General features: G+C 39.5%; 1 protein-coding gene across 1 annotated transcript in view; it reads right to left on the bottom strand.

Moving 5' to 3' along the window:
• Dok (docking protein homolog) overlaps positions 1-22117 on the bottom strand; it is a 31292-nt gene extending 9175 nt beyond the window's left edge. Inside the window, exon 1 of the mRNA XM_065226758.1 lies at positions 21922-22117. Within this exon, the coding sequence (XP_065082830.1) occupies positions 21922-22005 (84 nt within the window). The 5' untranslated portion in view covers positions 22006-22117. The remainder of the gene's footprint in view (positions 1-21921) is intronic.
• Between the last annotated feature and the right edge of the window lie 763 nt (positions 22118-22880).

Below are 22880 nucleotides of genomic sequence, written 5' to 3'. Positions count from 1 at the left end.
TTTGCTGCCTCGATATTTGTGTGATCGAATTGAAAGAGGAAGTGACTTTCATAGATATAATACTAGAAACGCGGTTGAAATAAGAACACCACATTTCTTGACTTGTGCTTCACAAAATTCATTATACTATAAAGGAATAAATGTTTTCAATTCGATGCCTAGACATATCAAACGTTTAGCAACACTTACAGAATTTAAAGACACTGCATTTCACACGTTAAAACTGTCTTTTGAACAGTTATCCAGTGATTTTTTTATGAATTGACAAATTATGTATCTTGACGAAGTTATCTCTAACGGATTATTTTATATGGATAGCTGTCATAAGGACTTTTTAATAATTATTGTAGCACTGCAAAAACTATTTCTGTTCGCCACGAGGGTGATGATGGATTTTTAATATATGATTTTATAGTAGATTAATTAAAAAAAAAGTAGTCTACAAAGGTTTGAGCCTCGCGCGCGTATTACGGATATAGAGGACTGAATTTAACATTTGATAAAAAAAAATGCAATTTTGAAGCTTATTTGGAAGATACTTTGAGTTAGTAGTAAGTTTTCTGGCAAATGTTGGGGGTTCGTGAGCATTCCTGACATTGCTGAAAATTATGATAGCATCAGATTGCGGGGTTACTAGTGTAATAGGATGCTTTGTTGATTGTTCATTAACTCTTGATTGCTTGTAATACTTATGAATATTTTAGGTGGACAAAAAGGCGAACTAAGAGGTGGACGCCTGAGCTTTTCCACATTTATATCGCTGTGAAGCAACTGTAAACTTTAGAGGGAATCTATATCTGTAACTGAAACCAGTTCGATTTTGTTTGCCAACCTGGTTAAAATGTCATATTCAATTATCTTAAAGATAAATCGTCCAGCTCAAACCTTTGTAGGGGTAAAAGGTGGGACCATCATCATCATTTAAATCTCTGGACGTTTCATGCCTTTTGACTACGTCTTTCATTTCTATACTGAGGGTACACTTTGTGAAAACCGAAAATGGAACATTTCATTTTCATTTTCATTTTATGATGTACAAGGGGGTCAGGGGCCATGTCACCGATGTGAATATTCACACCATCCATAATACACCAGGGAAGGGGAGAGGAGTGAGCAACACAGCATCTTTACCCATGGGGGTTAAAAAAGTTCTGCGAGGTATACTTATGGTAAACCAGCTGCTCAGGGATTGTAGAAAGGAAAGGGTTGGGTAGGTTTTGTGTGAAAAGCGCATAAGTTATTATCGTATCGTTGAAAAATGGCCTCGTTTGGTTTGCGCTCTCGTCACAGAGCGCATTGATTACATCACACCGTCAATGAAAAAGAAATTAAAAGAGATTGAAAGAGATTATTAGTGAGTTTTAAACTGTGATTTACCTATTAGAAATACATTTGTAAAATTGTCTCCGTGTACTGAACAACCATCACTCTCGCCCTCCCACCGCCTAAACGTCTGAAGGAGTGTGACGTCAAACTCCGTCATCCATTCAATCAGCCGGAGAACGAAAGAGCGTGCAATGAGCGTCAGCGACCCTAATAAAGGGTGGGGAGCACCATACATGAACGATACCACAAATCGTGCCACCGTACCACATATTGTTGGGATGATAACCCGAATAGGTTGTTAGGCACTCCTTATGGTTATCGTTTATGCGGGTGTTTCAAAGGATACATCTAATCAACCCTCTGTGCGACCCAACCCGTGCAATGTATTTAATGTTGAGAGCCTTGTGTGCCTTATCATGAGTGGTCACGGATCTGGCAATCTTCACATGACTATGCTTCCCGGTGACGACGACTACTATCTAGCCGGTTTACAATAGGTTTTATACAAGAGTACTAGAATAGATCGGAGTATACTTACAGTTTTCGACGTTCCCATGTACTCCTTGTTTACCTTCAATACTACTTCCTTCTCTTGTTGTATTGTGTTTCTGGATAATGGATCCTCGCTCCGGAATGTCTTCAAAACTGGGGGGATTTAAATCGCTCCTCGTGCACAACCCTTCCAGATGACCGAAAGAGCGCTCAGTCCGATTGGTCTCACCCGATATTCTTGAAATATTTGACATTTTGAATAAAACATTGCCATTTCAAGACTTCGTGTTGTTAGTTTTCTTGAAGGTCTTGTGCTTAATGCTTGATTTGTCTTTCGCTTCGTATTTCTAAGAATTGACTCTATAAATAGATAAAAAAAAAAAAAAAACAACGCTTCCCGCCCATAAGCTGTAGACCGAGTGCAGAATCTTTGTGATGATACTTTCCAAACGTGCATATCCATAGAAATAAATCTAATTCAATAAAGGATTGATTTCTACTGCGACTAAATTCAGCATTCCTACTAAAATATCAAACGCTGTACTTAATCATTTATTATTAGTACAGAGCAATAAACAATGTACGATGATGATTAGTCTGTTGATATGCTTTTATAAGCGGGTTCAAATGCACTTTTGGTAAGTATCAACACTGATCTGGCAACACTAGTGTGCATCTTTCCAATGTGGTAAAGATCCAGATCAGCCCTGGGACCTGGTAGCCTAATTAAACTACCTCAAGGTTTTGCCAAAGCCCAGGGATGAAAACCAAAAATGGAACATGAAACAAAATTATGAAAGATTAAATATTAATAACTCAGCTGCTCCTGGACCTATTTCAATAATTTTATCACCAATCGATCAGAGATCTTTCTACGCATAGCATTGCTTCCGACTGATGATTTTTAACGTGAAGCTATTGAAAAAGTGGTAATGTCAAGCATTCTCCAATGTACACATAAAAAGTGATAATTTTATCACTGTTTTCATGAAATAATCGTTCTTCCCAAATCCAGCCCTCATAATCGAGTACCACTTGGTTGCACATCATTCTGTTTTAAGGTTCAATTTACTTTGATGCTTTTTGGAAAATTTCAAAAGCAGTTTTTTCCGACGCATTATTTCAGATTGCAAAAAGCTCGCACTATTCGATTCCTTTTGATATTTTACACAAAATGACGCGAGCTTTTTGCAATCTAAAATAATGCGTCGAAAAAACTGCTTTGAAGTTTTAAAACATGCATCAAAGTTAATTGAACCTTAACCTAAAAAGATATAAAAGAGCGCTGCTGTATGGCATTAGGTCATTTTCACTTCGGACGGCGTGGTGAACAGCAATAGCAGCAGTAGGAAGGTGGTGGCTAGTCCACTCCTTCACACCCAACAAGCAACAATTGACTGGTCGTGTCAAAGGAGGAAAAGGTCACGCGTCATCGCAAAGTTCTGCGAGACAACCACCATCCGTCGTCTGGCTCACCGTGGCGGTGTCAAACGTATCTCCGGTCTACGAGGTGTGCTGAAGGTGTTCCTGGAAAATGAGGTCCGTGATGTGTCACCTACACTAAACACGCCAAACGTAAGTGGCCATGGATGTCATCTATATTTTGAAGCGACAGAGACACACTCTGTAAGGTTTTGGAGGTTAAATCATCACCAACTTTGGCAAAAAAACGGCCCTTTTCAGGGCCACCAAGCTTATTACAGTAAAGAGTTAGAATATAATTAATCTGCCTATTTGTCCATATTCAGAACCACACGCCCGCAACGACCACACAAAATGCCCATGTAACCAAACTTGGAAGCAGGGAAACAAATGATTTTGATAGATTCTCTTCATCAACTTTCTCTTTGACTCGCCGCCGGATATTTTCGATGGAAGAAGCAACAAACTAGCTTCTAATTCGACAAAGACGGCAGGAAACACTTTTGAAGCCAAGTTATTTACGAGAGAGAGAGAGAGAGTCGATGAAGAGAATCGATCAATGTAGATAGAACTTATTGAAAAGTGACGCGAGATTTGTTTTCCGTGCTTAGCACCAATGCTACCGACGCCAGGGAGGCAGCTTCAACACCTGGACCCTAAATATCGACCCATCAACTCAACCGGGGACCAACGGCTTTACTTCCCGAAGGAAGGCGTGATTAGAGATGTTATGCCTTAGAACATGCCGGTGGCGCCGACTGAGATTGAACCCATGCCTGCTTTGGTGAGAGGTAATCACGCTAACCACTACACCACCGGCACCGCTATCTTTCAAGGTGTTGCCATTGGCAAACTACGCAAAAGGAAAAGAGCCAGTGTCGCTACTTGATAGCAAACTACTCATAATGGGAGGAGTCTTTGTAGCTTTTATACCACTTGATTGCACATCATTCTGATTTAACCTGAAAAGATATAAAACAGCGCTGTTGTCTAGCATCAACTCATTTTCGCTTCGGACGGCGTGGTGGTCAGCAATAGCAGCAGTAGGAAGGCGGTGGCTAGTTCACTCCTTCACACCCAACAAGCAACAATTGACTGGTCGTGTCAAAGGAGGAAAAGGTCTTGGTTAAAGAGGCGCCAAGCGGCATCGCAAAGTTCTTCGAGATAACCGCCATCCGTCGTCTGGCTCGCCGTGGTGGTGTCAAACGTATCTCCGGTCTGATCTACGAGGTGTGCTGAAGGTGTTCCTGGAAAATAAGGTACGTGATGCTGTCACCTACACTAAACACGTCAAGCGTAAGTGACCATGGATGGCCTCTACAATAAAACGTCCCTTTTCAGGGCCATCAAGCTTATAACAGTAGAGTTGGAATAGAATTTATCTGTGCCTGTTTGTCCATATTCAGAACCACAGGCCCCCAACGACCACACAAATGCTCTCCAGAATTGTAATCGTGTAACCAAACTTGGAAGCAGGGGTGCAAGTGATTTTGATTAATTCTCTTCATCAACTTTCTCTATGAAAAAAAATACTACAAATTTGGTACGCCTACAATTCAAAAACGGAAAGAGTTAAGATAATAGGTAGATGATTGATCAATTAAAAGAACTAAATGCTCTTCACATTTATTCCATCCAGTAGCGGTCCTACGTCAAGCTTCGGTTCGTGCCCCTAAGCACAGACCCTTCTTCTTTTTAAGACATTTATCGATGAACATTTCAAATAGTCCTATCTGCATTGATCGATTCTCTTCATCGACTTTTTATTTTGATAACCACTGCTATGCACGCAGATTTTGTCCTATTTTTACCACATAGTTGGCTAATGGGGTGTTTACACTTATACTATTTTACTAGCGCTAGCAAAACAGCTCACCAGCATAATGTAAACAGGGAATCAGCGTCTACCAGCATGAGATTTCAGGAGCAACTGAAATTCGTGCAGATGTAAACATACAGGAGGTTCTTATCTAACGTTCAAAACGTCAAATGAAACAGGGAAAGGTTTTGCAGCTGAGTTATCAACGATAGAGAAAGTCGATGAAGAGAATTGATCAATGCAGATAGGACCTTTTGAAGTGTTTATCTAGATTGGCATAAAAAAGGTTTTCGATTTCCGAATTTGGGATATTTTTTCAGATGAAATAGTTCAAACATTAAACCCCATTACGGCACCCCTAAATTATGTCCGACTGAGCTTAAAGGAGATTGGAAAAATCTGGTCCTGTGATGTACACAAATCACATATATCTCATTTGAAAGGTCTCATTAAGACAAGAAAAAATTGGTATGGGATCAAACCTTTTTTATCGTGGGAGAAAAAAGTTATCCCGTATATTCTAAACGAATTTGAGGTGTTTTAGTTTTTTTTTTTTCATATACACTGGAGTCGCTTTTACGCGGTTTTTTTACACGGTTTTTTTACGCGGTTTTTTACGCGGATTTTGGTTTTTTTTACGCAGATTTCAGAATCCACGCGGTTTATCGTTATACACTAGAGTCGCTTTTTACGCGGTTTTTTTACACGGTTTTTTTACGCGGTTTTTTTACGCGGATTTCGGAATTTACGCGGTTTTTTTTAACGCTGATTACGGAATTTACGCGAGACGTATCACCCGCGTAAAAAGCGACTCCAGTGTACACATATTGGAAAAAAATAATGATGTCTCACATGCCAGTGCAACAATCTAAAAATTAATATGAATAAATCAAAGTTTTAAAATAATATGAAAAAATAAAGACAACCTCTTTTAACACCTGGAGTTAGTAAACTGATGAACATCTTTTTTTTTTTACATTTTTTTAAAGCTTTATTAGCGTTATTTTTAGCCCTCGGGTAGATTTTTGTTATATTGCTTATTCAACAATTACTTTATCTAAAAATTGAGCAGAATGATTAATCTTATGCTGGAATCTTGCGTATCTTAAAACCATAATACAGTCATAATATGTGCACAACATCCTAGGGTTCTTTTGCCAGAAATGCATGAGCAATAATAATAACCTATTGCCTCTCTACCCACCTGGTCTCGACCAACAATAATGTAACTATAGTATTTTCGTAATACAGCATGTCGAGAATGAACTTTGCATCTTAGCAACCAAATATTCCTGCTAAATCGTGGAATTCTGGTTGATTCCCAGACATAAGCAAAAAAGTTGCTCGTTGCCTGCTCAAATGGTTGTTTATGACGTATTCAGGCAATCGATTGGGCAGGTTGATTATTTCATTAATGATATCAAGAAAGTCATTCCGTCTCGCACGCTGAGCCGGTCAAGTCGCATCGGTCCCGTTGTACAACACTAGTATTTGAGTTTTTGAGGTTTTCCCCACGCGAGGGTTTTTTCTCGTCAAAGTTATTTGGCATAGTGTTAAGACAACTAGTGCGCGAGTGAGGAAGCCGTTAATCATACGCCGAGCGCTTTGATTACGGTCCAGCTTTAACATCAACATCTGTAAAATCATCACCACTATCGGCCCATTGATAGCAACAACGAAAGCACGTTAAATTGCCTACCGAGGCGACCGAGGCATACCAGCTGCAAGGTTATCGACCCAACAGCCGTTGGGGCAAACAATAGCATCGCACCAGTCATCTGCCGCCTCAGTGCAATAGGTATACCGTGTCGCTTTGTTTTCACCAGTATCGCATATCCCCGCATGGTCCAGCATTAGATTAGGTTGGGTCATAATTAGGGTGATCCAAAATCTTGTAAATAGTATATATCTATAATTTTTTTTTCTTGATTTTTTTTTCTCGCACTATTTTTAAGTAGAGTATAGTTAGGGTGATCCAATTTTTTTTTAGTATATATATATTTTTTTCTATTTTTTTTTCTTGATTTTTTCTTCTTCTTTCTTTTGTATTACTCTTTAGTAGAGTAAAACTATATCTATTTTCCCTCGTTTTTTTTTGGATTTTGTTTTTTTTTCTATTTTTGACATTATTTGAAATTACTGTAATTATTTGTAAAATATTTACCAAAAACACCATTGCGGCGATATTTAACCGCAATGGATGAAAATGATAAAGGCGGGGGATGGTCGCTTTCCATCTCTTAATTCCACCTCACACGAAAGTCTCGAGGAAATTGTGGAAATGGAAACCCTTGACGTTCCAGTTGACTCGCTATCCAGCAAAAATACTGGAGCAAATCCCAAGAAAAGGTATCGCCCACAACCCTCTCCCCCACCATCTCCTCCTCGTCCACCTGCACCCCCACACCATTGCCCCCGAAAACCTCTGCGCTCCCCCGCCTAAAGGCTTACCCAGAAGCCTCGAAAGGCCCATGGGTTGTTTTTTTCCGGCCAAAGAAAAACCTTTGAACATTCCGAGGATCTCTAAGGATCTAACAACACATTTTTCGGCCGTTACCGATATTTTCAAGCTAACACCAATAAAACTGCGCGTTACCGTTGATGACCGGAAGCAGGCTTACCAAATTGTTGCGTGCGAGCTTTTTTCATTGGAATATCGAGTCTACATACCCAGTAGTGAGGTAGAAATTGAAGGAGTGGTCACCGAAGCGAGTTTGACTAGTGGGTCCATGGGACATGGGTCCCGATTCCTTCTTTCAATCTTTAAAAATTGTGCTCTGCCGAAGGTGAAGATATTGGACTGCCTTCAAATGCAGTCAGTATCCGTAGTAGGCTCCAAAAAAACTTATTCCTTGTCAAACTCGTTTCGTGTGACCTTTTCGGGTTCAGCGTCGCTATTGGCAAGGTTCGGCTGCCTGTAAAGGGTGATACGGTCAAAATTTGGTCAATATCAACTTGACGTATTTCTTTCAATTTTGCATTTAAAAAACCAGAAACACCCCTCATTTTGAAGGTGTGTGTGTGTAGAATGTTACTCCTATTTTGATTTTGGAATTCACTCTTCAGTTGTCAAAATGCCGTCCAAGCAAGAAGAGCAGCGTATCAAAATTTTGCTCGCGCATCGCGAAAATCCGAGCTACTCGCACGCAAAGTTGGCAAAATCGCTAAAAGATGCCAAATCAACCGTTACAAATGTAATTAAAGTGTTTGGGGAACGTTTGTCGACAGCCAGGAAGTCTGGATCGGGGGGAAATCGAAAACCGGAAGCCGCTGAGACGACAAAGAGAGTTGCCGGTAGTTTCAAGCGAAACCCTAACCTCTCTCTCCGAGATGCCGCAAATAAGCTGGGTGTATCGTCTACAACCGTGCATCGAGCCAAAAAACGAGCCGGACTATCGACTTACAAGAAGGTAGTGACTCCAAATCGCGATGATAAACAAAATACGACGGCCAAAGCGCGATCCCGGAGGCTGTACACGACGATGCTGACGAAGTTTGACTGCGTGGTAATGGACGACGAAACCTACGTCAAAGCCAACTACAAGCAGCTTCGGGGACAGGAGTTTTATACAGCAAAAGGAAGGGGAAAGGTAGCACATGTTTTCAAGCACATGAAACTGTCAAAGTTCGCAAAGAAATATCTGGTTTGGCAAGCCATCTGTACCTGTGGCTTGAAAAGCAGCATTTTCATAGCTTCCGGGACTGTCAACCAAGAAATTTTAGTTGAAAGAGTGTTTGAATAAACGTCTGCTGCCTTTCCTGAAGAAACACGGTTGTTCCGTACTGTTTTGGCCGGATTTGGCATCTTGCCATTACGGTAAAAAGGCCATGGAGTGGTACGCCGCCAACAACGTGCAGGTGGTTCCCAAGGACAAGAACCCTCCCAACACGCCAGAGCTCCGCCCAATTGAGAAATACTGGGCTATTGTCAAGCGGAACCTAAAGAAGACCAAAAAAACTGCTAAGGGCGAGCAGTAGTTCTAGGCAAACTGGCTTTCTGCGGCGAAGAAGGTGGACAAGGTGGCTGTACAAAATCTGATGGCAGGGGTCAAGCGTAAAGCCCGGCAATTCGGATTTGGAAAAGCGGAAGCCTAACTGAATATTTTTTCTGAATTTTATACTAATTGAACTTGAAAAAGAAATTTAATTTGATTTTTTAAATAAACGATTTCACCGATTTACACGCGTTTTCCCTTGACCAAATTTTGACCGTATCACCCTTTACGTCTGATTGTACCTCGGGTAATGAACTGCTCGAAACGTAAACAACTTGGTCATACATCGGACTACTGCTCGAACAAACCACGCTGCGATCAGTGTGGCGAGCAATATCAAGAGGGCCCTTGCGGTGCTCCTCCAAAATGCGTGTACTGCAAGGAAAGCCTGCATACCCTGACTGACTGCCCGAGGTATAAACTGCAGGGAGAACAACTTAAGCGGTCTCTGCAAGCTCGCTCCAAGAGAACACTAGCAGAACTCTTGAAGAATACCGCTTCATCTTCTCAGACCACACCAAAAAGCAGTAACACGTTCTCCATTTTGCCAGTTGATGATCTAGACTCTGACTCAGAGGTCGGTGAGGGTAGTCCGTTTGTCTTTAAAGGCAATACGAGAAAACGAGCAAAAAAACACACCACCGAAAAGCCTCGTAAGGCCACTCGTACGGACCACCCTTCCACCTTGGAAAAATCAAGAGGTAACGGAAATGCACCGAAGCCCATTCCACCGGGTTTTCAACCTTGTAATTATGACAAGAACTTTCCGTCACTTCCAGGATCATCTAAAACCCCAGATGTCCCAGTTTTTCGGCCAGAAAAGCAGCTGAATAATCAGCAAAAACATGCCCCCATGTTCACGTTTTCTTGTATTGTGGATAGCTTCTTCAGTATATTCAATATCTCTGACTCAACGAGGAGCATTATTAATTTAGTGCTGCCAATGGTGAAAACTCTTTTGAAGCAACTAGCTTCTAGGTGGTCCTTCCTTGCATCGATCATATCCTTTGATGGATAATTCTCCGAATGAGGTCGGGGATATGATCTCTGTTCTTCAGTGGAACTGTAGAAGTCTTATGCCAAAACGTGACACATTTAAATTTTTAGTTAACAATTTACTTTCTGATGCATTTGCCCTTTGTGAAACATGGCTCTATTCAGACAACGATCTTGTTTTCCACGATTTCAACATTATTCGCCTTGATCGGGCAGATTCGTATGGAGGGGTGCTTCTAGGGATCAACAAGCTCCATTCCTTCTACAGAATCGATCTGCCTTCGGTGACAGGCATTGAAGTTGTTGCATGTCAGGTTAACATTCGAGGTAAATGCCTCAGTATTGCCTCAGTATATCTTCCACCGAGAACTGCGATTTCTCGTCAAAGTTTCTCGGATATCTGCACGGCTATGCCGGAGCCACGGTTGATCTTGGGAGATTTTAACTCTCACGGTACAAGATGGAGGGATTTGTACGACGACAACCGCTCAACCTTGATATACGACATGTGCGACTTCTTCAAAATGACAATTCTGAACACCGGGGAAGCAACACGAGTAGCCAAACCTCCAGCAAAAATAAGCAGATTAGACCTCTCACTTTGTTCGAGTTCACTATCGTTGGATTGCTCGTGGAAAATAATTCAAGATCCCTACGGTAGTGACCATTTCCCAATCAAAATTTCTATTTCAATGGTTCATCTTCTACTCGTTCGGTCGACATCGCGTACGATCTTACGATAAACATTGACTGGCGAAAATTCGCGACCGCGGTTCTTGATGCCAGTCAATCGGTTGACGTACTTCCTCCGCTGGACGAGTACTCCTTTCTCGCGCGTCTCATCATCGATTCTGCGCTGCGAGCACAGACGAAACGTGTTCCGGGTGTTTCCGTCCGCAAGCGACCTCCCACCCCGTGGTGGGATAAGGATTGCACCGACGCGAACAGCGAGAAGTCCGCCGCGTTTAAACGCTTCCGTAAACACGGCAAGGTCGGGGATTTCGAGCTGTACACCGACCTCGAGAAAACTTTTAAGGACTTAATTAAAGCAAAAAAACGCAATTACTGGCGCCGGTTCGTCGATGGTTTGTCGCGAGAGACTTCCATGAGAACACTCTGGAATGTCGGCAGGAGAATGCGAAACGCGTCTACACTGATAAATGAAGACAAGGAGTACTCGGACAGATGGATTTTCAGCTTCGCGCGGAAAGTTTGCCCGGATTCGGTACCGGTTCAAACCAACGTTCGTGATCGTCCGTCGGGTAATAACGAAATAGATTCCCCGTTTTCGATGGTGGAATTCTCACTTGCTCTCCTCTCATGTAACAACTCAGCTCCAGGAATGGATAGAATCAAGTTCAACTTGCTCAAAAATCTCCCAGACGTCACGAAGAGACGCTTGTTGAACTTATTCAATCAATTTCTGGAGCACAACATTGTTCCGGATGACTGGAGGCAAGTAAGAGTTATCGCCATTTGAAAACCCGGTAAACCCGCGTCGGATTATAAGTCGTACCGTCCCATCGCGATGCTGTCCTGTATACGGAAATTGTTGGAGAAAATGATTCTTTTTCGTCTAGACAAATGGGTCGAGTCGAATGGTTTACTTTCAGATACGCAATTTGGATTTCGGAGAGGCAAGGGAACGAGCGACTGTCTTGTGTTGCTTTCAACTGAAATTCAACTGGCCTATGCGCAAAAACAGCAAATGTGTTCAGTTTTCTTGGACATTAAGGGGGCTTTTGATTCTGTTTGTATCGATGTCTTTACGGATAAACTCCACGATAGTGGGCTTTCACCAATTATGAACAACTATTTGAGCAACTTGTTGTCTGAGAAATATATGAGCTTTTCTCATGGAAACTCGACAACTTCACGAATTAGTTACATGGGTCTCCCCCAGGGTTCATGTTTAAGCCTCCTTCTTTATAATTTTTATGTAAAAGACATTAATGGTTGTCTTGATGAAAATTGCTCGCTAAGGCAGCTTGCAGATGACGGGGTTGTGTCCGTTATAGGGCCAAGTGCACCGGACCTGCAAGGACCATTGCAAGATACCTTAGACAATTTGTCTACTTGGGCTATGAAGCTGGGTATCGAATTCTCTCCGGAGAAAACTGAGTTGGTTGTTTTTTCTAGGAAGCATCATCCTGCACAGTTACAGCTTCAACTAAAGGGTAGAACAATCACTCAAAATATATCTTTCAAGTATTTAGGTGTCTGGTTCGATTAAAAAAGCACGTGGGGAAAACATATTGCGTATGTGAAACAAAAATGCCAACAAAGAATCAATTTTCTTCGTACAATTACTATAACTTGGTGGGGAGCACACCCGGAAGATCTGATCAGGTTGTATCGAACAACCATCTTGTCGGTTCTAGAGTACGGTAGCTTCTGTTTTCAATCCGCGGCGAAAACACATATCCTGAAGCTGCAACGGGTTCAATACCGTTGCCTCCGAATCGCGCTTGGCTGTATGCACTCGACGCATACGATGAGCCTCGAAGTACTCGCGGGTGTTCTCCCATTGACAGATCGTTTCGCGGAACTGTCCTTCCGGTTTCTTATCCGTTGTGAAGTAATGAACCAATTGATAATATAAAACTTTGAGAAGCTGCTCGACCGAAATCCTCAAACAAGATTCATGAGTTTGTACTATGAGTACATGACGCTGGAGGTTGGCCCTTCTTCATTCAATTCCTCTCGTGTTTGCCTCCAAGACTTTTATAGTTCCTCTGTAAATTTTGATCTGACCATGTTGCAAGAAATCCGTGGAATACCAGATCACCATCGGTCGATGGTTGTTCCCTTTTTTTTTAACTCTTTATTTGTTCCAAATTTAAAATAAATTACATTTCATTTTTAACCTAGGTGCTCCAGTTACTGCAGTAACGTACCAGCCTTAATTGTTATGATATATATCTAAGTGTTTTTACATTGTTCATGTCTTGGCAATTAAGTATTTTAAACAGGTTTTTTAACCTGCATGTCAGTATAACAATTGATATCTTAAAACTAAAAACTAAAACTAAATCTTATCTAAGTATAAAGGGAATTAATCGTTGCAATTGAGGATAGACGATTTTTGCCGGAAATTATTAATAATTTTGTTGGACATTTGTGCTAAAGTCTCAACATTCGAAATTCTATGTACTTCGGTAGTACTGTACCAGGGAGGCAACTTCAAAATCATTTTCAGAACTTTGTTCTGAATCCTTTGAAGTGCTTTTTTCCTGGTAGTGCAACAACAAGACCATATTGGCACAGCGTAAAGCATGGCCGGTCTAAAAACTTGTTTAAATATTAGAAGTTTATTCGTCAGGCAAAGTTTGGATTTCCTGTTCATAAGAGGATACAAACATTTAATATATTTGTTACATTTGGCTTGAATGCCCTCAATGTGATCTTTAAAAGTTAATTTTTGGTCAAGTATTAATCCAAGATATTTCACTTGGTTTGACCAGGAAATTGGAACTCCGTTCATAGTGACTATGTGACTACTACTAGGTTTCAAAAACGAAGCTCTAGGCTTGTGTGGAAATATTATAAGTTGAGTTTTGGAAGCGTTGGGAGAAATCTTCCATTTTTGTAAATAAGAAGAGAAAATATCTAAACTTTTCTGCAGTCTGCTGCAAATAACACGAAGACTTCTTCCTTTAGCGGAAATGCCTGTGTCATCAGCGAACAAAGATTTGTGGCAACCCTGAGGCAAATCAGGGAGGTCCGAAGTGAAAATATTATACAATATAGGCCCAAGAATGCTACCCTGAGGAACTCCTGCTCTAACAGGGAGTCGATTAGATTTGGAATTTTGATAATTTACCTGCAGAGTTCTGTCAGTTAAATAATTTTGAACTAATTTCATAATGTAAAGTGGAAAATTAAACTTTTTCAATTTAGCAATCATACCTTCATGCCAAACACTGTCAAATGCTTTTTCTATGTCTAGAAGAGCAACTCCAGTTGAGTGGCCTTCCGATTTGTTTGAACGAATTAAATTGGTAACTCTTAAGAGTTGATGAGTAGTTGAATGCCCATGGCGAAATCCAAACTGCTCATCTGCAAAAATTGAGTTCGTATTGATGTGAAGCATCATTCTATTCAAAATTATCTTTTCAAAAAGTTTACTTATTGAAGAAAGCAAACTTATTGGGCGGTAGCTAGAAGCTTCAGCTGGATTTTTATCCGGCTTCAAAATTGGAACAACTTTTGCATTTTTCCATTTATCAGGAAAGTATGCCAAATGGAAACATCTGTTAAATAATTTTACCAAGAAAGACAAGGTACTCTCTGGGAGTTTTTTGACGAGGATATAGAAAATTCCATCATCACCTGGAGCTTTCATATTCTGAAACTTTTTAGTTATAGACCTTACTTCGTCCAAATCAGTCCCCCAGGAATCATCAAAAATATTTTCCCGAGAGAAAATATTCAGAAAATCCCGAGCAACCTGATTCTCAATAGGACTAGTAAGACCCAAACTGAAATTATGGGAACTCTCGAATTGCTTAGCAAGTTTCTGAGCTTTTTCCAAATTTGTGATCAAAATTTTATCACTTTATTTAAGCGCTGGAATAGGCTTTTGAGGTTTCTTCAAAATTTTTGTGAGTTTCCAAAAGGGTTTGGAACCCGGGTCTAATTTAGAAATATTATTTTCAAAAGTTTTGTTCCTCAGGGCAGAGAATCGCTTTTTAATTTGTTTTTGCAAATCCCGCCAGATAACCTTCATGGCAGGATCGCGTGTTCTTTAATATTGTCTCCTACGGACATTTTTAAGACGGATCAAGAGCTGAAGATCGTCGTCTATTATAATTGAATCGAATTTAACCTCGCATTTTGGTACTGAGGCAGCTCTTGCTTCAACTATAGAAGTAGTCAGAGATTCAAGAGCATAATTAATTTCATGTTTGGTTTGCAAAGGAATGTTTGGATCGAAGTTATATTCCATAAATGTTCGATACTGCTCCCAATCAGCTCTATGGTAATTGAAAGTAGAGCTGTTGGGATTACAAATTATTTCTTGGGATATTTCAAAAGTTACTGGAAGGTGATCAGAACCGAAGTCAGCATGGGTAACCAGTTGGCTACAAAGTTGACATGAATCAGTTAAGACCAAATCAATAGTGGAGGGATTTCTTGCAGAAGAAAAGCATGTTGGGCTGTTTGGATATTGAATAGTGTAATAACCTGCAGAACAATCATCAAACAGAACATTACCATTGGAATTGCTTTGAGCATTATTCCATGAGCGATGTTTTGCATTAAAATCACCAATAATGAAGAATTTAGACCTATGACGGGTAAGTTTCTGGAGGTCACCCTTGAGAAAATTCTTTTTCTGGCCTACGCATTGGAATGGCAAATAGGCAGCTATAAACGTAAGTTGTCCAAATTTTGTTTCAACAGAAACTCCCAAAGTTTCAAAAACTTTGGTTTCAAATGAAGAAAGAATTTTATGTTTGTTTGATTCGTTTATGAATAATGATGGTAACGCCACCACAGGGTCCATCAAGACGATCATTTCTATAAATCAAGTAATTTGCGTCCTTCTTAACCTTATGGTCAGGTTTAAGGAACGTTTCAGTTATAACGGCAATATGCACGTTATGAACTCGCAAAAAGTTAAATAGCTCGTCTTCATTATCTTTAAGAGATCGAGCATTCCAATTTACAATATTTAATGCTTTAAAATCCATTACTGAATTTATTTATTTATTTAAATATTATTTGCAAATTTTACTCCAGTTTGAATAGCATCAAACATGGAGTTAGATTTAAGCATATCAGAAATCATGTCAATTAATGATTTCTGTAAAAATTCCATTTTAGGGGCAGTAATGCTTCCTAAGTCAAAATTGTCAAAATTTCCGTTAGAATTACTTTGGTTAGTATTTTGATAACTACCCGCTGCAATAGCAGCATAGGTAGCTCCATTAACTCGCTGAACATTGTTAGCAGCGAGGGGAGTAGGTACAGATGAAAAATTTGAAGCAGGGGTGATATTTGTACCTACGGGTACGAATGTAGAATATGTTCCTCGCTGACCGTTGTTAACAGCAGAGGAATTTGTACCTGGTCGGAAACGTGGAGCGTTTCTTACCTGTCGGTTAGAACGAGATTGTAGGATCGCTTTGCGAGTCTTACATTCCCAAAAATTGGATTTGTGTTTTTCACCACAATTTGAACATTTAAATTTCTTAGGATTTTCCTTCACAGGACAGTCGTCCTTTGCGTGAGAGGAATCACCACAATTCATGCATTTAGCTGGCATGTAGCAATTTTTAGTTCCGAGACCCCATCCCTGGCACTTACGGCACTGAGTGAGGTTTTGGAAATTTCCTCCAGTCTTCCTGAAGTGTTCCCACTTCACTCGGACATGGAGCATAAGGCTAGCTTTTTCTAAGGCCTTAAGGTTGTTTAGTTCACTAGACTTGAAGTGAACTAAATAAAAATCATTAGAAATCCCGTTGCGCGAATCGCCAGGACGGGATTTCATTTTCATTTTGATTACTTGGAGTGGCACAACTCCAAGTAATTTTGCCAGTTCATCTTTGATCTGATCCAGGGATTCACCACTGGGCAGTCCTTTCATGACAACCTTGAACACACGTTCAGTTTTGGTGTCGTAAGTAAAAAATTTGTGCTTCTTGATACTTGAGAAGACATTTAAATCCGTCCAAGGTTTCAGCCAATACACGGCATTCACCCCGACGTCCAATTTGTAGAGAAAACTTAACTTTAACGAAGTTCAAAAGTTCCATGCGAAGAGCATGGAAATCGGAAGTGGTTATCACAATAGGGGGAATCTTTTCCTTCTTGGCATTAAGCCGGGAAAGTTTACTAGAATTTTTCTTGAATGATGGATCATTCTCATCATCCGTGAGCAAATCAAATTGATTACTCAAATTAATTTCTTCAGAAGGGGGGTCAAGAGTTTGCCCCTTTCTTTTGCGTTTAGGCGCCATGGCGGCAGTAAATTTTTACACAAATCGACTTCCAAGCAGATTACTATAAGAATCTGAAGGATCGAAGAGGAATTTTCCAAATCGATATCCAAGAAGGATTACCTCGGGTAGGATCCAAACAAGGATCGAAGAGGAATAAAGTTGAACAAGGTAGAAATTTTACAGGTTGAGCACTGAAAACTGCTGTTTAAATTTGTTGTAGCTTTAGGTAGTAGTAACACTTCCTTCAGCAAAAAGCAAATAGATCCGCACGGCAAGAGAGCACGATGCGGACTGATGGTTGTTCCCTTAATTTTTGCAAACAAGTACCACCATGTTAGTAACAATAAGAGTTTTTTCACAGATGGGTCAACTATAAACGCTTCCACTGGATTTGGAGTATTCAACGAATTTCATAGCGCCTCATATCAACTGCAAAAACCCTGTTCCGTATACGTTGCGGAACTAGCCGCCATATTTTACGCAGTAGAGCAAATTGCCTCACTACCATCTGATCACTATTTTATTTTTACTGATAGCCTTAGCTCGTTGGAGGGTATTCGATCAATGAGGCCGATGAAGCACTCCTCGTATTTCCTGACCGAAATCCGAGCTAAATTGAGTACTTTATCTAACTGCTCCTATACTATCACCTTAGTTTGTGTCCCATCTCATTGCTCAATTCCGTGTAATGAGAAAGCGGACTCGCTAGCTAAGGTGGGCGCTATGGAAGGCGATATTTTTGATCGACAAATCGCCTTTGCGGAGTTTTTTTTTCAATTACCCGTCAGCACGTCCTCACCAACTGGCAACAAAAATGGAATGAGAGTGATCTGGGAAGATGGTCACATTCTATTCTCCCACAGGTGTCGAACAAGCCATGGTTCAAAGGATTGGACATGAGCCGTGACTTTATACGTGTCATGTCAATCACTACTCGTTAGACTCGCATTTCTTCCGAATCGGGCTCGCAGGCAGCAATTTGTGCGCTTGTGGTAGTGGCCATCGACGATATCGACCACGTGCTTTGGTCATGCACCCTACATTGTGTTGCTAGATCCGAGTTATCCGCATCCCTCAGGGCCCGAGGAAAACAACCCATGCGGCCCGTTAGAGACATCTTGGCGAGCCGAGATCTCGAATATTTTAATTTAATTTATGTGTTTTTAAAACGGATCGATCTGAGGATTTAGGAATTAATTTTATTACATGAAAAACTGTACAAATGTAACACAAAATACTGAGATATTTATAAAGTTAACGAATTCCGGCAATCAAAATGGAGTTGACAATAAATCTGAGTGAATTTGGTTTAGATAGGATACACTACTCGAGCTCCGTCGAAACGTTACCTGAACTTATAGCAAATTAGAAAAATAAAAAAAGTGCGAGATCAACAAATAAGAGAGTAATTATATAATAGCTTATAATAGGTTGATGCTCCCTTATTGAAATCATCGAACAATGGTGTATGATAATGATAAGCATATACGGGAATCTGAGGTCACTTGATCCCTGTTATTATTTTCCAGTGCTATTTGATCCTTGTTATTAAACAGTTTATAGAATTCTCTAACAAGCATCAACTCCGATACTTTTATTTAATACTCATTATTTTGCTACTCATACTTATATACTTGTTACATTCCGTTGATACGTAGCGTTAATCTGACTTAGTAGGCGCTCAGGCCAGATTTATTTATTGAGTACCCCGAGAAACCCAATTAAAGAGATTAGTGATGTAAGGCTGCTCGTGTTTACCTACAAGCGTATGTGAGATCAGCGAGCTTGTAACTCGGAGCCACGGAGCATTTTAAAAACCACCGCTCTAAGGAAGTGCCGGGATGATGACACAACACACCACATGCAAAAGGAAAAGATGATTAAATAGCAAAATTAGCAAAATGGCCAATTGCCAACATTACACATTGAGTAACTTTTTTCTCCCACGGTAAAAATTTTTGACCTCATACCAACTTTTTCTTGTCTCAATGATACCTTTCGAATGAGATATCAGTCATTGATGTATATTCTTGGACCAGTATCCATACATTTTTGCGCAATCTCCTTTTGCATAGGGTCTTTTTTCGAGGCAATGAACATTTTATATAGTGGCATACATATTAGAGGGCATGCGTGGGCGCCAAATCGACGACCAAAGGCACCGCCTACAAAAGCCGATACGCTCCCTTGAAAAAATTATCGAGATTTCTACTAATTAATGAATTATAGACAATTACCTCTCATGATCCTTGGCTTCACTATGATTTTAACTTACCACTTTTTGATTATTTATCAAATACCTCTCCGAGTATATAACGCCCCGATGCCTTGTTGATTTCTGGTCTCATTTGGATTGGTCCTGAATTTGTTTGATATCCTGTTCGAAGTTATTCTTTTCCTTCTCCTTAGTCAATTGAAATCCCCGTGTCTCACGTCATATGATTCGCCATTCATAAAGATAATGGGTTAAAAGGGAGTAAAACATACATAAAGGTAGATTAGTATTAGTTGTACTTGATCCAAACACTAGAAAGAAGCATATATAACTTAGTAGGAAAATAAAACTAATATATAACTAGTGCAATGGATAAGTGTTAGTTCCGGGATCATTTTAGTGTTAGTAGTTATGTTAGTTTTGATCCGTATTCAGTACTGCCGGCCCCTCCAGCACTATTTGCAGCAATTGTGATAAGATTATGCGACACTGCTACTACTACTATGTTAGATGTATGACTTGTCAATTTTCGCAACGCAATGTCTTTCAATAAATTACTCAATCACTTTGATGTCTGAAAATTTGCTCAAAAGGGTTTTGTTGACACATCATACCTTACCTAAAGCACAACAATCCTAATTCTTATTTCAAACCTATCAACATATTTAACACATCTTTCCTAAAACTTTACTTGTTCGTAAGCGTCTGGTTGAAGATATGACTTTCGCATATGACTTTTACATTGCCTGTAATTAACAAATACACTAAATAGGATGATTTATTATACAACTTCAAAGGCTAGCCGCCTCACTAAGCGGACCCCCCGCGTCCTATCTCTTATGTTAATTAACTTTCTGAATTCTCTAATTGAAGTTTATTAAATAAATAACTGAAATCTCTAATCTACCTACACAATCATAACCCATGCTTTTAAACTTAAATTTAACGTGTTTCAAGTACTTCTGGCTTTAACATATATTAATTATATCTTTGTTCGTCCCAGGTGACACCTTCAAGTGACTAAAATGCTTCACTGTGAATTAAGTTTCCAAGCTAATTTTAATTTGTATATTGTATAGGGTAAATGTTCCAATTACGCTCTCACGTTTCCACTATGTCGCACCACAAAAATACATATGGGTATGTCACAATAGAAGCACACCACAGTGGAAATCCCGAGTCATAGTTCAAACACTTATCCCAAATCAAAATGAAGCACATATAAGATTAGTTACAATACCATGTACAAAAATGGTGTTTAACATTGTTCCCTGAGTAATACCTCAATGAAAACAACAATGAAAGCTTGTCACGCAAATAGAAGGAGCACCGATGGGCACTTTCTGAAATATTTCAATAGTATAATTCCCTTGCAAACCCAAATAAATCTATCTGCGTAAAAATAAATAAATTAAGAGTGATTTGCGGCAAAACCCGCCAGTATCACACCCAACGTCAGTGCCTATACATAAGCGTACTACGACGCGGCTCTCAATCGAAGGAGTAACAAGTGTGATACTATCACTGCTAGACTAGATCTTTGGTTCTCTCATGCAGTGGTTTATCAGAGAGGGGAAGCTTAGTAATCCCCATTGCCTGCCCATGGCGCCATTCTATCGCGGCATGAGCCAGCAACGCCGGCCATAAACCTACCGTCTCCAACACTCCACTAAAAAGCATGAAATTAAGCCCGCCCACCAGCATCAAGGTGCAAAAACTAGGTACTGTTCAGTCTGGCCAGTGTTTTAAATATAATTCAATATTTTTTCATGATAGAAGATGAAATCATTTTATTATGTTTCCAGAGAGTCTTAAGCTCAGCTTTAAAAAATCGTTTCAACTCGCCCCGGCTGAACAATAACGATAAAAACACATGTAGAAATTTTGAACATACTGGGAATATTTAGATAGTAATTCTAATTGTTCAGTACGTATCCCGTGTATTCGCTAAGTGGGCGAATCTAGGGTCCGTGCCCTGGGCATGTTCAAACATCGGTCCAGGTTCTGGTACATTAACTTATTTTCATGCATGGTTGAAGTACTAATTTTATAAATCTTAAAATTGTGCGAAATTAGATTTTACGTGCTTTGTTTCACAGCATTTTTCTATAGTAGCTACTCGTTTTACATCAATACAATTACGGCTTTAATAGTTTTGAATATTTATATCTGTAACTACTAAAGTTAGTTGCAACAAAATGCTCTAAATTTACCATAACATAATAGCCACGGTACTTTGGAAAACAGAATTATGTTAAATATGTATTCTGGATTGTTGCTTTTGCGAATAAGGGTAGATGTATGAGTACCTGAAATATATGAACATTCCACTGAGGCTAACGAGAATTTGTATACTTAGAATTTTATCACACTTGTAGAGTTATTCCTAATTATCTATAGAGTAACTTTTCTCCACGCATAAAACAGGTTTATTTCGCTACAAGAGCTGCAGGAGTGACGATAGTTTTGTTCCTGCTGTTTGTTTCTTTTTTCCCTTTTTTAAGACAGGAAGCAAGAGTATCCTACTATTATGTACAAAAAAAAACTGTAACAGAACCTGTATGCTACTACTGGTACGAGATATTAACATTAAATATGGATACACATTTTCTCAAGAAAACCAATACAAATTACTTGAATGTAACATTAATACTTCAGATTTCTATAGACACAACATGCTATGCTTTATCTACTAATGAGAACGCTTACCTTTTTGAAGATACGAATGGAGAACCCATTTTGAGATTTGATCGTCAGATATCCTACTAGAATGGGTTTATCTTCTTCATCCATGGTATGGAACCTCAATTAACAATTTGGATGTAAACGTTATTCACAAGCTAATGCACATTTTATGTAAAATACGAGATGCTAACAAGTATCAAAATTTTTCTACTACTTCGTCACAAAAATATTTGTCATTTCAATTGAGTTCTCCAAACCAGACCTCACGAACACTACACTAAAACATCATTTTACACACACTAGCGTATACTAAAGCCCTACAGTAAAAGTTTGGACGTCAAAAGTATAGTCGCTTTATATTATATTATGAATATCGACTATACTTTGGACTACACGGTAACCGCAAAATACCCAATAATGACTACAAAGTACACGCTATTTCGATGCTACTCATTTTTGAGTCGAAAATCACTCAGTTCAGCCAAAAGGGAAGTTACTCAAAAATGAGTAAGCATGCTTTTACTCAAATTTGAGTAAACGTGCTAATTGATGAAACTGGGTAACGGTTACTCAGATGATGACGCCCGCATAAATGCAAACCATTACTTTACCTTACCAAAAATGGTTAAAAATTGTTTATAATCCCTGCTAAACTTAAACTGAAATGGTTATGGAACTTTACATGAACGTTTGTGTGATAAAGTTTTAACCTTATGTATTATGGTTTTTTGGAAGTGAACCTTACAAATAATGGGTTGTTAAGAACCATTACCATTTCAAATTCTTGTTTTTTTCATACATTTTTGGGAAAGGAATTATATTGGAACTATTTTATTTATGATTTGAGAACTTTAATGGTAATAGTTATGGTAGTCGGTAAGGTTCATAGCTGGTTTTGTGACATCCATCAACTTTATGTCGAATATATCGCAAATTGGTTGCCTGTAAATTACTGATTACCAATTCGCGATATATTCTACGTA

Source organism: Ochlerotatus camptorhynchus, unplaced genomic scaffold (genome assembly GCF_037179485.1).
Source record: "Ochlerotatus camptorhynchus isolate MF236.1 unplaced genomic scaffold, CSIRO-AGI_Acam_v1.1 ptg000260l, whole genome shotgun sequence".
In the NCBI taxonomy this organism is placed as follows: Eukaryota; Metazoa; Arthropoda; class Insecta; order Diptera; family Culicidae; genus Ochlerotatus; species Ochlerotatus camptorhynchus.
Note: the sequence above shows the minus strand (reverse complement) of the source record. Positions and strands in the feature narration are given on the sequence as shown.